The sequence below is a fragment of the Lingula anatina genome, chromosome 8 (assembly GCF_051362555.1).
Source record: "Lingula anatina isolate TDL-2025a chromosome 8, LinAna3.0, whole genome shotgun sequence".
Taxonomy (NCBI): domain Eukaryota; kingdom Metazoa; phylum Brachiopoda; class Lingulata; order Lingulida; family Lingulidae; genus Lingula; species Lingula anatina.
Window position 1 is genome coordinate 17,349,485 of NC_141774.1, and position 20,750 is coordinate 17,370,234.

Below are 20,750 nucleotides of genomic sequence, written 5' to 3' on the forward strand. Positions count from 1 at the left end.
ACAGAACGTTTTATAACGTCACCATAACGTTACCACAACGTCTTTTTTTTAGTGTTATGATATCACTTTCTGTGTTTGCTTGTTAGGATGTCCGAACTGACGTGCTACCCCGCTCTGCAAACAGACCAAATACCCTTTTGGAACAAATACACCAGTGTGGTTACAGAGTCGATTTAGTCTGGTATTTTCTACGTTTTCATTGAATGCACCTTCACATGTTGTCGTTAGAGGCTTCATTATATCGGTCTTTATTTTGACCCAAACACTTCCCTGAATGCGATTATCCCCGTGATTCCCTAGCGATATCTCAGAGGGCTTTTATTTGACCGGAGGACCTTACCTCTGTGGCTTCCGAGTGTACAGCTTCCTGTCAACGCACACACAAACTCGCGCGCGCATACATACATATACACTCACGCACGAACACGCGCGCGCACACAAACACGTACAAATGCGCACACACACACACACACACACACACACACACATACCTCTTCTAAAGACGCTGTTATGATCAACACAAATGAGTCTAAAATTTATATATTTATTTGAAAAAAACTTCTTAAGATTACGACCAGACAAGGGAGTGGGGACAGTGTTAGCCGCTCACTCCATCAAGTGTTCTTCTAAGTATTTAACACAACTTCTCTTAACTTCCTCGTTGTTCAAATTTCATTATCATAATATGAAGTCATTACTTAAAATGCTCTTCTTCATTCCATATACACACCATAGTTAAAGTTTTCATACTGATGAACTGTCCATGGAGTCCTTAGAACGCTTAAAGTAAAAATCGTTTCCATCAAAGCCGATCCCTGTACATTTTACCGCTACAAACACGAGCGAAAAACTTTTCAGATCAAGCACAAGAACAAACTGAAATGATATCTGACATATAAAATGTCACGAAATATATTGGACTACAATGTTCTCTTCGTTACCTGTATATCTGATACGTATAAAAATAGCTTACATTGGGTAACAATATCAGTGTTATGAAAGCAAACTTAAAAATAAACACCATTTTGACATTTCAGCTTTGAGAGTTTACATGTAAATGTACGTGAATGAATGGCTCGGATTACCAACACTAAATACGGGATATGACCAATCTTATTTTATCTTTCGAAAATTTCATGTTTAACCAGGCGGAAATTTTTATCATCAGGTTCTATCATACGTCAAATGTTCAGACGTTAAACACTTTCACATAATCAGGAAGTTTGAATCCTTTAAACAAAAAACCTATTATACTGGTATTGTCTATTTATACTCCTTACAAGAGTCCTTTTCACTTTCCGTTTCAACGATTTACAGCGTCTCATAGTTGCCAGGCATTGAGGGCCGTTTAATTTGCGTATATTCCCAGTTAATACAAAAGCGTTTCGGAAACGCTGAAGAGTATATTTTGTAGCATTATAAACACGTTTTTTATAACGTTATATATGTCTATGTTTCTGATACAAATGGCTACATGAAATATTTGCATAACGTTTACATAACATACATTAGCATGGTCAAGATACTGCTATGATAAGCTCCATTAGTTAACATAAATAATAGTTTTATGTTTAAATTATACGTGTATATAAAAGTATATAAAGTCTGCACAAACAGTTCATTGGTGTTCATTTAAAATAATAACGTTGTATAAATATCTAATGTTTTCTAATCTAATGTTTTAGAAAAAAATGATAACGTAATGATAATTATTTTAAGACATTGTCAAACGTTTTGCGCCTATTAACTGGGTTACTTACAAACTTTATCGTTTTCACTTTTCACTCTCTGATGAGTGATTGTGATTGCTGCCACCCCAATCTTGTTGAATTGTCACTCTACACCTTAAACTATTTCCGTGTAGGCCTATTGTTATTCAAATCATTATTAAAATTGCATTTTTTTTCATGATTTTCATTCTGTCGTTATCATACTCCTATATATTTTTCATGCCTAATATTCACATCGTTAGCACTGTTGTACTGATATGTCCTATGTTCACATCGTTATCGCACTTATGTTTTTGTGTATTTTTTCAAATCTTTATCAAACTTGCATTTTAAATGTTTTTTTTAATCCACATCGTTATCATTCTTGTCTTTTTCACTTTCCTCATATCCAAGCTTTGACGCAATCTACATATATATCTGTTCTACGCTATTTGCCACTTCCATTTCTAATTGTACCCAGTGTTCCTCTCTAAATATTTAAATTAGTATCTTCCGGGTGAGATAGAGGGCTTGCCAATCAAACACAAGATAGGCCTATACCAAAGGCATTTCTCTAGGTATTCAATGACGGTGCACTGTCTTTTCTTTCCGGCGAAAATTTCTACGTCATCACTCTTGTTTCGAAAGTTGTTTCTATTCTTGGTCGCGCCATTTTGAACACCATCATAAAAAAAACACCTGATGTTTCCTCGTTAAGCAGTGATCTTTGATTAAGTATGAAGGGCTGCTTGAAGCGTGTGCACGTGAAATGGGGACCATTTCCAAGTTATTGAAACAAAACAATGTTATTCCCTCCAAGTGTCCCCGGCTCGCCTGCATCGCCCTCTATAGGCCTACCTGGTCGATGTGAAACGGGCAGTGACGGAGACCGAATATTGTGTTCACTTCCGGTTTAGACGGGAGATGCCCACGCTGTAGGCGGCCATTGCTATGTGCCCGTGACGTTCTTCGAGAGAGAAGGAGGCGTTGGGTTATATTTCATGACTTTGTCATTTTGTTCTGAAATATAGAAAAATATATTCTTTTATTAGTATAAAAGACGAGTACAAAATAAAGATACCATGAACGATTGAATTAAAATATATATACAGTCGAAAAGATATGAATCCATTTACCTCTTGCGTGCGGTATTATTTAGTTCAGTCATAATAGAAATAAGGAGATGAGAATTGATTAGATATTCGGAAGTACATTTAGACCCTTGATGAATAAGTAGAAGTCTAATCTAATGAAATATCTGTATCTGGCTCCAGTTTCACGCATGCACACACACACACACACACACACACACACACACACACAAAAAAAAAAAAAAAAAAAAAAAAAAAACTTAGCCCTACGTCAGGTCCCTGACTTGGATTTCCATGAGAGAACTGTAACCTGTTCCTGATAGCGTATGGTGTGCACATGTGGTCATGTAACATTGGTTTATAAGTTCTTAGATTATTAGGGCCTAAGGGACGTACGTTTTTTATTTTATTTATTATTATTCATTATTTATTTATTTATTTATTTTTTGGTGTGTTTGTGTGTGTAAAATCGGAACCTGGAATCTTACTACATTAAATATTACATCTGTTTTATGACAGAAATGGCAGGGCTGATGGTTCAGAGTACTTATTGCATTTAAGATGACCGCCACGGGTTCATCTCAAGCTAAAGTAGACCAACGTTTTTGGTTGAACTGTTCAGACCAAATTTTAGGCTACAATTCGCACTTCAAACTGGCCCCAATGTCTTATTAAGACTACATATGGTAAATATCCAGCGTTTCGATCACGAACAATACAGTAATTATTGAAAACAATGCCTTTGGACACGTTCATCCCCGGAAGCAATTCTTGTAAAATAATGCACGCAAGTCCCGAATTACAAAAATCAAAACAAAAATGTTTCTATGTTGTATTTGACGTGTATATTTCACCAAACAACAAAGGTCAACTTATCATCTGTATATACGATATCAATTTTTTTGCAGTACGCGGAGAACATTGTAGTCAAACATACAACAGTTCGATCAAAGAGCTAAGGTAACTTATGTCCATTTTCTGTATTTTATAAGATTACCAATCAAGATAAAAGGGTCTAATTAATCAAAAAGCATCAAATCCACCTAAATGCCAGTTTTTAAATTGATAGTACCCCTAACACCCAACTTAAATTCCACTCCAGGAAAAAAAGTTATTAACATTCTCTAGTTCGAATAAAAGCGTTCTGTAAGTCACAAATAACGCTCAAACAGACTGAAAATATGCGTTATCAAAGAAGACAATCTGCTTGCCTTTTGGACCTTTTCACCTGGTAATTTTTATTACTCGTATTTATAGTTAACAGTTCTCAATTACCGGGGAAATTACTGGGTAGAAAGACGTCCAGGAAGGACATAGACCACCATTAGTGGTTGAGCCTTGCTCGTTAATCTCGCAGTTATCCGAGATTACCAGAAATAAGAGCCATGATCAAACCCCATTAGTTGTCCTGAAGTTCGGTGATAACTGAAGGTGAAAAGTGATTTGGCAGGTGCTAGAACCCGACACGATGGATAAAGTCCGCACATGGCTATGGCAAGTATTGTAATAATGAGCGAGCAAGGACTGTAGCAGACAGACGGAAGCAATAAGAAGAAGCCGATCACGTAAGGCCTGGGTTCGAGTTCTCTAATGTATCCTTAATTGAAAAAAGGGGCCATAATGCCATGCCTAAGCATCTTGAGCAAACACTGCTGAGATGCGAAGTAATAAATTTCAAAAAAATAAGAACGCGTTCAGAATCGAACAAGAGAGACGTGGCTGTTACAAATAAAGAAGAAGGGACTGAGAAGCACTTTAAAAACCGATGATTGTATTTTGTTGGCACCAAAATTCACTATTTGGTCTTTTAACGGTGACGCCGACGCAAAAGGTGCATTATGCCCGAGAGAATGGAGGACATTATTCCGAATTTACAATATATCCGAAAAGATGTAATGGTTCATTAACTTGGAGGTCATTGGGAAAAAGCTCAATTAAAGAAATTGTTTTAATTTGGCGTCAGGGTAGGGGAGAGGGCAGGGGTCAGGTAATTTCGAGAACTCTGTAATGTTACCATTTTCCTTCCTCCCAGTCTGTAAGAAACATCTTAATTTTCCCGTCGGCGTCTGTAGATGAATGTCATATAGTCTATATGGTGTCCCTCGGCATTGTTTCAAACAATTCTCAAAATCGGGTGTGATTTATGTTCATAAATTTTGTTAAAATAATTAAAGGCCTTTTACCACACAGAATATTCCAAATTTTTCTTAGGTCGTCACTAAAAAGCATAACTCTTTATCCTTTCGGAATGATAATATTTATACCATCTAACCAACAGGAAGGCCTATATTGCTGGTGATGAGGCTAATTTGATCCAAAAGTTTTTATAGGGACTGGCTTGGATGCTGACCAGTACTCACTCGCCCTTTTTGCCCAATTAATCTTCGTACACCTACCATTGCAATTTCGGTTGAACAAGGCGCATCGGACGAGAGAGATGCCAAGAAGATGACCAGAAAAAGATGACCAGAAGTATGACCAACAATCCCCGTCATACCAATCCATAATCCAGATTTCTTACCTGCCAAAATGACCAGAACGATGACAACACCAATCGCCATAGCAAAGAAGGTCATCCACGCGCACAGGCGGCCGCTGTCAATCGTCATCCGCTCAAGATGGGACGAACTCTTTCCAAGGACAATATCGTAGACATTATCGTTGCCGTAGGGATGTTGGTTGTCTTTCGATTTGGTCGTCTGCGCCTGCGTAAGGATGGTGTTGACAATATCGATAGACGTCGTTGACGGTCGGGCAGCGAGACGTGCCAGTTTGGCAACATTTTCGTCGTTTTGGAAGGCCGGGTTGTCATAAGACTGTTGGAATAGCTGAAATAAGATTAACAAGATGCTTCAGATTTATAAAATCAAATCTTGGCAATCCACTTAAATGTTACTTTTCATTAAAGCCCCTTTACCTTCAAACCAATTGCGGAGAGAAGCCACAAGTTTTACCCGTAGTTACCTTTAAGAAATACGTGGTGAGTTGGTTTTCGGGAGGGGCATCATGGAAGATGAAAAATTCCTCTCTTCAATCGCCCCGTTTCGCCTTATGTGTCTACGTAGACGATCTCAAATTTTGATGATTTTTCTACCGTTACTGTACTGTTTAATTATATTATCAATCAGGATATGCATGAACTTCTTACTCGATTCGACTAGACAACATAAATCTCTTTTCGACCCGACATAAAATCACTTATACATCCAGGCATTATTTGTCCTACAAATTGGGTGACTATATTGAAAACTATACAATGGTTTATAAACAGTGCGGCAAGCATTATACATATATGATGCATTAACATCATTTTCAATACGCCACGATTCCAAAAAGTATTCACAATCAGAATATTCTGTTACATAGAAATGCCATGTTTATAACTGATTAAATGCAAAAACATGTAATGTGTTTTCAACATTAGAATGTTCTCTATTTCAGAAATGTAGAGTATACACTAGTACCTATAGAACAGTTATTTTAGCCCTGTTGTGTGTGTGTCTATAGCTATCTATCTATCTATCTGTCTGTATGTCTGTCTGTCTATCTGTCTATCTATCTATTACAGTCTAGCATCTCATTCAGATTAATGTGACGCAGTGGCATTTTACTTTGAAACTTGTATAGGACATTTTCGTTGGTTTCATATGCATGTTTAATCAATTAACTGGTGCGCTATTTGTCCAATGATTTAATGAAGCCAATTCAAGTGAACAAACGTGCTAAAACAAAAACCATGGGGCCAGTGACAAACCAAGCATAGACACACTCCTGCCTTGAAATGGATTTTTTTCTTTTCAAATTATATCAACGCACTGCCAGACGTTTTTCCCTATGATGTCTACTGCTGTTAACGTCAGAAAACAGCGTTAATGGCTTGGTTTTATGAGTATACAATAAAGACGATTGTGCTATATTTGTATCAGGCATCAGTCCGTCAACTGAACCAATGAGAACATGTTTGATGTTCTGGTGGTGTACTGATCAATTTCACTTATTTGAACATGACGTGTGACTGGCAGGTTTATTGATATAGTCACCCAAGCGCACAAACGGTATATCGCTGAGGCATCAGCTCTGTTCTTTTCACATTTATACCTTCTGCATTCGATTACAGAGAGAGAGAGAGAGAGAGAGAGAGAGAGAGAGAAAGAGGGAGAGAGCGTCATCTTCCGTATACCAAGTACAAAGATGAAGAGAGAGAGATATTTTGTATAGAGAGCAAGAGAGAGAAAGTACAAGTAAAACCAATGCTTTGTTTTACCTTCAATAATCGTAAATGTAAATAAAGGTAGAACAAATCCCTTATCCTCCTTCCCAGACAGAGCAGAGACAGTAGCTTACAGAATTCCATTAGCTAACACTTACCCTTAGTAACCGCGGTCTGGAGTGTGGGCCTGCCATTTACAAAGCCACCTCTTCGTGATTTCGTGCGTTTATTAAACTGTCAACTCCTAACTGGCCTCCTTTTTACAATTTTTATTTCTTGCATAATTTACAAAGCGTTTATCTGAGTTCTACTTGTTGCTGTCCGTAAATTCTGAACTGTAGCGAATATCACGAATTGGCGACAACTGCCACAGGTTTTACTTGCCGCATCCAAGGTGCGCCACACAAATATTCCTGTTTTATATTTCAGACATCTGTGATCCCGTTTGTGTCCTTTCGCTATTTCTTGCATCACCAAAACAGAATAAAACCAACGCTGTTTCTAATCCAGCGTTTGCCTTTTATTTGAACTGTTTCACCACAACAGAAAAAAATGCCGTTGGTGTTCTACGGCGTTCTGCTGCCCCAGCCTGTTATAGATAGTAGTGATGACCTCTATTAGCTACTTGTAATCTTCTTGTTTTGTAACAAGTGTCAGAGATAGATCTCTATTGCTAAAGACTGTCACAATACTCTCCTATTCAATGATCACTGTCTTATGTGTCACCTCCGTTTTGTACTCTTCTTGCAGCATACGATAATATAATTACCTTCATTATCTGGTGCAATAGATCTCCGTGATAGTTTCCTTTATGGCTTAGAGAAAGTACTTGAAATGCTCCTAGTATACGCATACAATGGCATAAGTACCTTTTTTTAAAATATGGTTTTCTCTTTATTCTGTTTTGAGCAACTTGTCACGTCTCTCTTCTGCAGTGCAGCTTAGGCACGGAATCTTTGGTTAGGATTTCAATAGAATAATGTGAAATATCCTGATAAATGCCTTTCCTCGTGACTGACTTTTGTTTTCTTATTGCGACTTGGACACTGCTCATGTATACGTTGAGAGCAAGAGGTATTTCTGGATTGTGAACATCGAACTGGTGGTAAAAGCAGATCAATTACCTTTGCTCTACCAGAACTTGCAATTGTTGAGTGGTGTTTGCCTTTCTTCCTTGTTCTCACGCGAGTTGGTACGACGGATATACATATATGTAACCATACCTGGCATCGGACTGTGCTGCCTTCTTAATACAACAGAGGATATCGTCTGGTGTGAGAGCAGTTAGCTTTCTAATCGTGTTCCACGAAAAGACGAAAACAGCAGCAAGTGTAGACCTGTTCTCAGTGATTTTTCCCTTAATGTTTGGGTCAAGGTTCTCCCATCTGCTTTAAGTTAATCTGGCTTTACAAAAGCTGGTCAACGTTTTTATTTTTGAATGTGTACATTCAATCTATCTAAGTCACGGCTCCAAGAAATCCAAGACCATATACAGTGTGTAAGGCACCTGTAACCAATTTTTTTATCAAGCTGAATACTGATCAAAAGTCAAACCACGGTTTATACCTGTTCTAAACCCAAAATGCTCTATTCTAAATGTCACCATTAACAGAACGTCTTGCTGCATAGAAACGTCATCTGTATTTTTTGTTCCTTTGTACCATCGGCGTCTTCATTTCCGACTCCAGAAAACGCTTTTATACAGACACGTCCATGGGATATTGTTCCCAGTGTTTACTCCATTTACAAAGGCAAAATGCCTCGTTGCAGATATTGCTGATTTCTCTGTCAGGTTTCTATGAATCGTAAAGAATGCACTACATAAAACAGCCAACGCGCTCAGCTTCAGCACAGATAACGGACACAGCAAGAGGATGAGTTTGTTTTTTATTAATAAGTGCTACTCAAGCGTATCACTAAATCACAATTGCCTTCCTAAACAAGTAGATTAGTAGATTCCGTCTCCTGATGGTATTGATATAATTCGTCCATTTCAACCGCCCACGTTGGAGTTGGATTTGTAACAGTTTCAATTGCCGTTCTTAAGCTTACAGTTATACCCTGGGTACTAAAACGTGGCTTTGCTAACAGCAGAATGCCATCAGTTAATTTGTTTCTCTATTTAGATAAAAGACCGAACTGACCAAGCTCTAATGCAAATACGAAGCTCTTGGTATCGCTGTTCCACGAATACCAACCATACAGCGCACTGGTTCCCTTCTTGATAAATGTTTGTTTTCAGGCGTTTCTACGTTGACGCTTCAAACTCGGTCGTCGAACGAGTGTGAAATGAGTCCCAAAAGAGTGTCAAGGGAATGGCGATGTCCCTAAGTAAAACAAATGACCATCTCTGAGCTCAGTTCCGTTGTGAGCCAGGCACGCTGGCCTGAGTTAGTCTATACCGCCAGAGCATGATCTCACAAGTCCTTCACAAACGTGGACCAGCACTCATGGACAACAAAGTGTCCACTTCCCCGCCTCGAGCTGTGATACAACGTTAGTTGGCATGACAACGTGCGAGATCATCCAATTAACACCAACCAGTCCTGATTGATTTTCCCAGACGCATTGGGAGGGTTATAGTAGCGTCTCTGCTGTACTGTACATAATGTCCTGTATTAATCCATTGATTACTTACGTAACGTTACTCGATTTCAAAGCAGCAAAGCGAAGTGATATTGACTGCAACGGCACGTTGGGACCGATTCCAAGTGCTCATATTCTCCGCTGAACATACGATTGAACGACAAGCAAACTGTTTCGAGACACTACTATTCGCACCGAAAAACAGGCCTCATCAAGCGTTAGTACTACCTGGCCCTCAGACTAATTAGTTTGCGTGTTATAAGTATTCGAGCTTAACCAAAGCAGCAATCTATCATCTGGAGTTATAATGTATTGTTTTCCACAAGATTCTGACAGAATACTTCAGTGCTTAATTCACAATGGGGCCATCAGCCCTACCTAGGTCCTTTTCTCGGCGGTATACTTTAAAGTTAAAACTTTGAGAGATTGGCAACTCCATAGTTTAGCTATTAGTTATGGAAGTGGTCTCTGGTTCTTTTTCTGCACTCTACTGCGTGTCAGTGAGGTTTACAATAATTTCTTTAAAAAAAGGGGGGCTGATTCAGACTTGATGATAATCTAGCCCATCTGCCACTGAGAGCTAGCATAAGAACAATAGCATCCACTGCCAGACAAGGTTCCCTTTACTCTTGCTTGAAGCCCCCCCCCCCCCCCAACCTCTCCAAGTGCTGAGTACCAAGCAAAGAGAACGCATCCTCTAACCACAAACGGTTGGCCACGTAATCGGGACTCGACACGGTCAATTAATTAGCTTAGATTAAGTGCAGGGCGCGAATTTCTAGAGGGATTATGGAGGGGAGTATAACTCCCTGTAATATAATTGTACTGGGGCAAGTTCTCAAAGAGGAACGGTCCATTTCAGAATGTCGCTCTGTGTGAGGGGGGTCTGTTGTCATATATACCTGTACTACCCTCTATGCATCCGTCTAACCCTTATCAGTATTAATGATATGGGAGCCCAGACTTCTATTCCTTGGATAACAATGGTCGTGCAGTATATATATATATATGCTCTGTAATTTTCTACCATTCCTAACGTATATAATAAGAATCGATAGTTCAGATTCTATAATGTGACTTTTCAAAGGTTTAATTTCAGGATTAAATTAATGCCAGCTATCTTAGCTGCCTCACCGGCATTTGATTTTCTTTGCTTTATTTAAACGATGCCAATTAAACGAGATTAACGTGCGTATTAATCCTTTTTTAAGCAGAAATTACTAAATGCAGTGGATCCTTAATAAGAATGGAAACTAATATAAGATTTATAGATATACATGACATATCATGCACTGTATCTTCAATTAACACCCCATTTCCATAGATTTTAAGATCGATCTATCCCTGTGGGGAGTCTCACTAGATTACTGTCAGCTTGGCCGGCTTAAGCGTCTGTCCCGCCTATTAAAAGCTGTAAGGGGGTAATTAACTATGGTGCCCGCTCGGCTGACTGCAATTTAGCGTGAACCCCCAGGGAGTTAGGTCGATCTAAATCTTAATCTTTAGATCGATCTAGATCTCTGGGAAAGCACCCTAAGTTTCAATGTAGGCGGATCATTATGTGCATGTTGTAAGTTGCATGCTCGTCTTCAGTATATCAGTGAATGCTCACAGAGCAACAAAAAGCTTATTTTTTGTCCAATTAACCTTTCAATATAAAATAATATACATGCTCATGTAGAAATATTTTAACAGTCTCCAGTGATCCTGTAGATATTTTATTACTATCCCTATTCCCTCCCTCCCATGCTTGCTACTTGGCTATTTCAAGGAAACGTACCCTGTAATTATCATGCGGCCTCTATTGTTCGACCATACGGGGCAGGGTTGGGAGACCATGCGGCCTTTTGGTAAGGGGACTTTCCGGCGGGACTGTAAGTATCGGCAAAAAGACCAATCGATAACAGATTAGGCGTTTTTTGCGCCAGGTAATCCTGGTTATGTGTCGAATCTATCTACCTACCTTTCTATCTATCTACTTATGTATGTATCTATCTATCTGTAGAAAGATGTAAACGATATAAGGGCAAGGCTTGTTTTGTGTGGCATGAAAGAAGACACGCTGCAGGTGAAATGACCTCTATTTATTTATCTATTTATTTATTTATTCTATTTTGAAGGCCACCGTTATACGAATTCATTCAAGGGAATAACACTTTTGCACAATGCTGATGTTGACATCGTCGAACCACACTAACAGCTTTCATAACTCCCAGGTCGACTGAAGTTACCAAAATCGATACGTTAATTCCGTGTGTCTAAAGATACCAATAATATTAGATCTACAGCCCCATCAATATCACGTATATTGTAAATGAGCCATCCACTGTCGTCAGTACGTCTTGTATTACTTGCCTACAAAAAAGGGTAATTGTGTGAGTCGATGATTATATTTCAAATGACTTGTATTATATGGCCATTAATAAAAGTGTAAGCCATTGGTCATATTCATTGAGGTGGAATTGACCAAAACAGAGGCTTGTCAGATAGAAATTTATATTTATTGGGTATTACATCTTTTTGACCACAACTCCACCTAGTGGTAAAACAATAGCACTGAGAAAGACTGCAACAAAGTGCAGTTGAAAATGTCTTCACATTTAGGTTTTGCCTCGTTCTTTTTTTAGATGAAAATATGACTCTCTTAATACTATATTATATCACACCTTAAGGCGCCAATCGCTCCGAACTAATCCAGGCAAAGCAAAAGATAATGGTAACAATGTGAAGATAGTAGTGCTTTGTTAAAAAATGGTTTAAAACTCAGTCCCTTAGTCCCTGACTGCGTCTTGCACATGTTGTGAGGGGTTGTTTCTGGGATAGAAAATCTGTTTCATAATTTAAGGATCTACATGTACACGGTTGTTAAGCTATTATTTCTCATTTTTATTGCATTCAATGAAGTCCTCAGCGAACAGTGTTACGACGCAATAAACACAATCACCAACCTATCAATCTCTGTCGCGCGTGTTAGACTGAGAGCTACTCCAAATGTGGGAGATGTATGTAATGCTTATCGCATTATGCAACAATGTGAAGTATAAATGAAAGTTGCACTGGTTATAGATTTCGTGCCTGCTAATCTTGGTCGGTCAAATGGGTGTTAACACTGTAAATTGAAAACAGACAATGTGATGCAGATGTCGAGATGAATTAACTTTCAAGTATGTGTTAAATAACCACGGTTGAAGTCTTATTGCAAGTTTTTCGTACGCGTGTATCACAAAGGCATTTTTTCAAATCACTAGAAACATTCACACACATGCCCCATATACACCACGACAGAATGGAACGATGGATATATACAGAGTTGACATTTAATATGGAATATTTCAGTTTCGAAGGTATGCCTAGGTGAAAATGCGTTCTTTTTTCACAAACTCCGATCTCATATAAGATATGTGAATGGAGAAGTGTGTAGTCAGGTGTGTCGCTACCAATTAACTGAACACCAGGTTTGTTGCGCTGCTGCATTATGTAATATGCAGTGATTTAATTTGGTAGTGCTCCTTTGGGCAGGCCAAGGCTTGGTTTTGGCAAAGCATGGTTCTGTCAAAAAACTCTCCATATGTCGGCAACTACTGCATAGAAAAATTTGATATTTTGCATGCAAGTGGTCGGGTTTGCAGTGTGTAAAATGAGCTATGCAGTGCTTTACAAATTTGTTAATCTGTGGCAGAAAGGCACGAAAAAGACAGGCATTGCCAGACAGATAATTGTGCCAAACGAAACGGTCCGCACAGTTTTATAGAGTAATGCCCAGACTGATGTACCTACACAGAGGCCACACCCTATGTATTGAAATCTTACCACCAGGGTACAGGACCCACTGTCTTTCGGGATATGCTGTTGCAACTAAACAAAAACCACCCAGTCTGTTCAGAATGAGGGGTAAATTACCACCAAAACGCATTTTTCAAGGCCCTTAGCAAACACCAAACTGGTTTTAGCAGGTTAAAATACCAGACGACCTCCGAGGAACCCACTATAAACAGCAAAACATCATTGTATGTTTCTCTATTGAATTGGAGACCTTGACTGTTTCTGGGTTGAACACTGAAATCTCGTGGCTTTCTTTATTGAGGTCAGATTTCACCTGTACCGCTCAACAGTCAAAACAGAGTTTACAGACATCCAGAAGAGGCCAACGACGAAGCGTGTGCCGCGTCTTAAGTGACTAAGGTCATTAACAGCGTCAGTATATGGAGTGGATACCACATTGGTGCCAAAACACCAATGGTAGTCATCGACGAAAACCTGAACCAGATCAAATAAAGAAATAATCTGGGAACCACTTGGCTATCATTTGATAGGGGACAACTTAAGAACAATTTTATGTTGCACGGTGAGATTGCCGGTTCACACAGAGCACTTTTAATAGCAGTTTACTTACAGAACCAAGGGAATGAGCAGCTACCTTGGTCATAAAAATCGCCATATTTGAACCACATAGACAATATGTGGGTAGGCCATTTCTCTCCGAATCAATGGCCTACATGTCCTACAACAAAACTGGACCAAATTGGGCAGATTTTGACCGATGCCTGGAAAGTTATTCCAGATTGAACTTAAAAAACCTATCCTAAGGAATGCCTTGCCACTTGACAGCGCTGGTAGCAGCCGGAAGAAGTCAGGCGTAACAGCGACCGTTACTGTGACTAGACACTGACATGAGGGGCCTTTGTGGAGCGTTTAACTCTTTTACAGACAATAATTTGGAAAATATGGAGGTCCAAAATATCCCTTTTAATGGTTGTCGTATGACATAGAATAGGCAATGTGTTTTTGTTTGCTCCTCTGGCGAATTCCATTAATGAACTGATGCCACAATGACATCAAAGAGATAATTAAAAGTTATTAAAACACGATTTTAATCCTTATTTTCATTTATCAGTCTGCAAAATAGGAAAAAAACTGATGAAAAATGATTTGGAAAAAAATATTCCATATTAAATGTCAAGTCTGTATTTAAAACTGATCCTCAACAAGACACGCTACGTTCCACCTATCAAGAAACGGCCTAGCCTACTTTAATGTACTTTAATTTGTCCCTCTTAAGGAGTGATAATTTGGTTATATATCAAGCTATTGCTGTGACACGGGTGTTGTATTCTCTTGCGTTGTGTACATTTAATTTAAAGCGATCCAAAAACACCGATGTGACAAAATTGAGGCTCCTCGCAACAAAGAGTTGGTCCTCCGTTAGATCCATACATGTTAATGTAAACGTTCTTTACATAGGCCTACATGTATGTAACGATTCACACCATGCTGCAAAATGTGCACTTAATGTTTTGTCAACAATGTTCTAAAAAGCAACACATCTACAACTTAAAACGTACTTATTGTTACATGCCTGTATCTATTGACCTTTCTTCGCAGTCGCGGATACACGGGTCACTCCGCTGTTTCGCTTTCATTATCATCACGCGAACCATCGATTGGCTTACGTGTATGTGGTTCTATTTTTCTCGACCAGGCAGTGGCAACTTGGCTTTTGGACATCCGATATGGTCAGCATGGAATTAATCTGTATGATAAGCGGTAAGCCCATACAGGCCCAGTGGGGGCACGTTTTGTCCACGTGTATATGAAATCAGCGCACTCAACGAACTGATTGCTGAAAACGACACGAGGCAGTAGTTCAGCTTGCTAGTAGCAGTATAGAGGGCAGTGGCGAATTAAGGGGGGGTTATCAGGGGGACCTGCCCCCCCCCCCTTCGCTTTCTGGGGGAAAACCATCACACCAATATTCCCCTCTTGATATTATTTTGAAGAGCTAAATCATAGTTCTAAACTGCACCAAATGGCACCGTTTGCCCTCCAAAACACTGAACCTCACACCAAGGGGGCAAGGGTCGTCTTCGCATCCGAAGCCTGTCATTCTTAAAAAATAACTGGACCCCCCCTTTCTGGACCCGCCCCAGTTAAAGAAAAGGTACATGTATCATCTGAATATAAAACATTTAGCAAATGTGTGCATAGGTCCACAGCTACCATCGCAGCTCTCAATATAGTGTTCAGTATATATGGACGCATCTCCCGCTCACATGGCAAACTAAACTCGAACTGAAGTGGAAGCTGTATCATCGCGTTTAGTGAATGTACCCCCATAGCACTTTAAACGGTAATTGATTGTCGAAACATTCCTTTTAATATTTGGAAAATAAGACACTTAAACGGAAGAAGAAATGGCTGAAATTTGCAAAATGACACAAACTATCGATTTTCATGAGAAATAAGTACCAAATGATTTAAACCAAATATTGAGTAGCACTGATAACTGAATAACCCCCTGTAAAATTGTGTTAGCTTTGAGCACAACAGAAGAGCAAGTAAATATGAGTGAAACGAAAACAAGGAAGTTGACGTTCATGTATACATAATAAATAAAACCTGTTCACATCTCGATGTTATACACCGGGAAGTGGAAATAATTTTGAATAGTACAACCCTGGCCCTGGTCGTAGTTAATATGGCATATCCTTGAACATTTGCAGTGTACACAGAGAAACCATTGGAAACGCAAAGAATCGATATTCCCATTGTTTCAGAGTCTGTTCACTCTCTTAGTATCAGAATGGACAGCCTGTCATTGTGTTCCATGAAACCGTATCGTATTTTCCACTAGAGGAAAGTTGGTTGATTAATAAATATCAACATTGCAAGCCCTACATTGAGTGCTTAAATGTCATCAATATTAACCAACCTGAATGCCTTAGTGTCGCGATAAGTCCTCACTCTATGGGTTAAATATACTGTAGCGTTTTAATTGCAATAAAAATTCTACTATGGCAAAGACAATGTGATGAATTACTGATTCGATACGGAGCGATATTTCACTTATAGAGGAGCGAAACAAAAGGGAAAATAAACTGAAAGTAATTCTAGGACTAAGATGGGGCGATCTGCCTTTTATGTTGTTATCACAAGAGAGTAATTCTAGTACCTGGAGACACAGGTGCCCAATAATCCAGCACGTACAGCATACACGTAAATGTTCAATATTGGCAGCAATGAAATGATATTGTCATGACGCACGATAGATTGTAATTAGTAGTGCTGGCACAATGACGGGGTGATACTTAGGGCTCATTTCCAATTAAACTATCGGTCTACGTACTTGTAGATCGATCTAACTCCGCGAGGACACTCGCTGAATGCAATCAGATTGACAGATGAATACGCCTCCCCTTGTTTCCGACGTACTCGTATTATCACCAGATTTGCTATTCTTCTCAACGCCAGGTGGGTCTTACTTAGAGGTATGTAACTGGTATAGAGGCTGTAACGTTTCTGTAAAATAATATCACTGGTAGACATGTTTTTATTCAGGAGGGGGCGTGTTAATCTTTTAATCTGGATGCACTGAGTTTCAATGGGATTGAGTCTTTAAACTATCCATAAAAGAGATAAAAATATCAATAAAATAAAAAAGCATTGCGCACACACACATCCCCCCCCCCCCCCCACACACATTTATATATATTTTAATAGTCCTACTCAGTTATGAAACACATTGCAAATTTTTTGGCATTCTTTAAGACAAAAACATAACTGCACACAGTTGTTCCATTATTTAGCTTATTTATCAATTATTCACTGACTATTAATTTATAAGTCCATGTATAAAACATATATAATCTAAAGTCATATCATTTGATATGTCGTCCATGGAACTGTATTTCCGGTTATTATTTTTTCTTCTTTTTATTTAATTTTTTTATTAAATATATATATATATATATATATATATATATATATATATATATATATATATATATATATATATATATATATATATATATAATTTTATCTATTTTATAATAATCATTTTTGTATTGTAAGGCACACTAACCTCCAAACATTAAAGAATCAATAGAACAACTCTTGGGAAAAATTGTTAACATAAAGAGCGGCTCACCTTTGATTGGACTATCTTGCTTTTTTTGTCCACCACCAGCGCCATCTTTGGGTGAGTTTATGTGGAAAACCTTCAAATGTGCGTGTTGCCCATTGGAGTGATATATTACCACCCTGTTGGCTCTTCTTTATTGTATGAATACCTGTCGACAATAATTGTTCTAGCAATTTCTCTTCCGAAAATTCCTTCCTGCTCCTTTCAAATTTTGAAAAACCGATTTCCATATAAAGTAGCCAGTCTTTTAGGCCTGTATCCAGTTTTTGGTATTTCTGTGTGAAGAAGGCAATCGAAATGCGCTTTTAATGTGCAGGTATACCAAATTCAAAAGACCAATATTCGCTAGCACCATCTTCAACATGTCTTTCGTGCATTTGCTGTGAGGAATTCTCGTTGTCATAAATATGTACTTTTGATTGCGTGTTCATCTTGTAACTGAATCCGCAAACTGCTACTGTTTTTCCTTTGTGCAGTTTTGGCGATACTTGCTTTCCTTTTAATATCTCTCTTTTTGAATGACAAAAATATGTCTACCAGTGATATTATTTTACAGTAACGTCGCAGCCTCCATACCAGTTATATATCTATAAGTAAGACCCACCAAGTTATTGTGACCAGTATATTGGTATACGACATTCCAATAGGGGCAAGTCAACTGCCTCCTCTTCTCCGGTACGTTCTGGAAGCTGTGGAGTGTGGACGTATATGTATATGAACAAATATGAAGTTTAACTACTGTAGCGGTTACTCCTCATATGCAGCATATACCCTGTAGGCAAGATGTTCATCTGTAACATAACATTAAAACACGTACGCGCGTTCCAGTGCCCAGTTCTTGTTCTTCACTCAGCCCTAAGTTGTATGAGCACGTAATGAACTCCAAAGCGTTTCCTTATTGCCAGGCCTTTAAATAACTCTATTCCCTTTAATTCCCTCCTAGAGTTATTATTGGTTAAATTCACCGTTGAGGTAAACCGCTGCTTACCGAACACGAGTCGATACAGATGTAATATGTAGTTCAAAACAGAGCGCACTGTATAATACGGGATGATTGGTTAGGTCCTGTTTCCATTGGGGAAATCAAACCATGTCTGCTATACTTTAGCATGCTGGTAATACATACAGCAAAAAATTATTGCTATCGACTTGCTCAATCCCCTGCAGCTGCGTCTAATGTGACGGGAATCCTGAGGCGAAAACTAAGTCCGTCTGGAACGAAGTCAACCTAGCTGCATCTTGTGATAAGCCAGGCTGTAAACCACAAGTCACTCTCTATACCAAGGCTGATCTACAACCAGGATTGCTTGTTCGAACATGTGGAACTTTTTGACAAACTGAACAATTCCCTTCAAATTGCTTCTTCGGTGCAAGTATAAACGTCTTTGACGAACGGGCAATGCACCACCCTAAATGCTTTTCAGTGTGTCCCTTCGTGAACCCAGCGCGTTATACACACATCAGATAAGGAATGTATAATGAATATGTCATTTCAACACTGCACTGAAGAGTTATTGTATTATTTGTTCGTCAAGCGATGGGGTACTTCGCCTACAGCGAAAAAATCAGCTTGTCCATCGACGTTCCAGGTTGCGTTCCATTTGTATTCTCGGTAAAAGAAACCTATTAAGAATTGATGGGTATTTGAGCCTTCCTCACCGCGTGACAGTGGCTTATAAGATCATTCTGTCTCTCAATGTGGTTGGCTAATCTAGAATTAATTTTTCTATTCCTCAGATGTGCTCTACAGCAGTTTCCATTTTCACGTACACAGCCTGGGCAATCAAAAAGAAAAAAACAACAATAACAAGTGTCTGAATTAGTATGTTTAGTATTGATATATCATTTCACTACAACAGCAATATACAATCAAATCGGCGCCGTCGGATTACCGCAGGTGCGCTTGATAAACATACTGAAAGGGTCGCCAAAATACTTAAACAGATGACGCATCATATTATACCTTGGTTACCAGGCGTTTTAGGTCAACAATATTAATTATTGGTGATGGCCATTAGTCATTTCTCAAATGCAGTTTTGACATACAGTATGCCGTCTGTATGCTGTTCATGCTGTATGGAATGAAATTGGTGGAATCGCGTGTTGAGTTAAAGGGGAACGGATTTCACAATTTCAGCTCTGTCTGGCAACTATAATTGCTGTACAGAATTTGGATTATTGGAGACAACTTTAAATCATGAATGTCTCTATCAAGTTATTATAGCTATACTGTCTAACAAAACGAGGTGAAGATAAGCATTAATATTAATTCTTCTGCCTTAAAGAATTAAAAATGGCAAGCGTTATGAATGCACCTTATCTTATGCCATGGAAAATATATTATTGATTATGATGTCATCACAGATTTTTACACTGTCCTAACTTGTCAACCTTTAATAATACAGATTTTCTATATGCACCAGTTATATTATCACATGGCGTACACAAGGTCAAAGAAATGAATGCACCTGGACAAGAATAAGCTGAAGTGAATTGCATCAAATATCACAGAAAAAAATTAATTTTATTTCAGTGGTTTTATTGTTTTCAAGGTCTGAATGCGGAAAGAAATTAAAGTAGCTTTGAGGGATTTCAAAATAGAAAATAGAACTTTTGGAAATTCTCAATTGCGTGTACATGTATTCCCCCCTAGCAAAAAAAGGTGTCACCCCTACCGCAATGTACATTGCTACAAGGATGCCCACAGATTTAATTTTATTATTATATAACAACTAGGAAACTGTAAATTGGGGATGTGAGTAGTACAACATTGACCTACCTAGCGTGGCAATTGAAATACTCAAATACCAATTATTTTTAATATGCGGTTCCCAAGTGAGAGGGATACTTTCTTTACCAAGCGGTTGGTATAGGAGGGAGTTTTGACGCGCCAAATTGCCAAAAGGTCTGGTTGTTCCATGAGAGCCATTCAGAGGACAGACAACATCATAACCAAACAGGCACAGAACAGGCACAGAATTTATGGAAGCGTAAGGGTTTGGAGAACAGCTGGTAAGAAGCAGATTCCCAATCTTCTGCCTCTGGTCGACAGGACGCACCCCACATACGTCATACATGGGGTGTATTGGTTACTGTGGAGTAAGCGAGCTGGCAATGGTCAACTGGAACCTTAACACAGACCATTGCATCCAAGTACTGGTTAAGAAAAAACAAGGAATTCTGAGGCCCATGATCAACCATTTATGTTACAGAATAATAATGCTACTCCATGCCGG

The 20,750-nt window shown here is 38.8% G+C and overlaps 1 protein-coding gene across 2 annotated transcripts; it reads right to left on the reverse strand.

The window, feature by feature from the left end:
• Nucleotides 1-530: 530 nt before the first annotated feature.
• LOC106158741 (uncharacterized) lies at nt 531-19,937 on the reverse strand. 2 transcript variants are annotated; one of them, XM_013534822.2, is made up of 3 exons: nt 17,521-19,937; nt 5,322-5,628; nt 531-2,729 (listed from the first exon to the last, which is right to left on the reverse strand). In XM_013534822.2, exons 1-3 carry the CDS (start codon nt 17,563-17,565, stop codon nt 2,659-2,661), a joined length of 423 nt encoding a protein of 140 aa, XP_013390276.1. In that variant the 5' UTR covers nt 17,566-19,937; the 3' UTR covers nt 531-2,658. The 2 variants fall into 2 exon arrangements, with proteins under 2 accessions (XP_013390276.1, XP_013390277.1); XM_013534823.2 differs by lacking the exon at nt 17,521-19,937 and adding an exon at nt 7,169-10,229.
• Between the last annotated feature and the right edge of the window lie 813 nt (nt 19,938-20,750).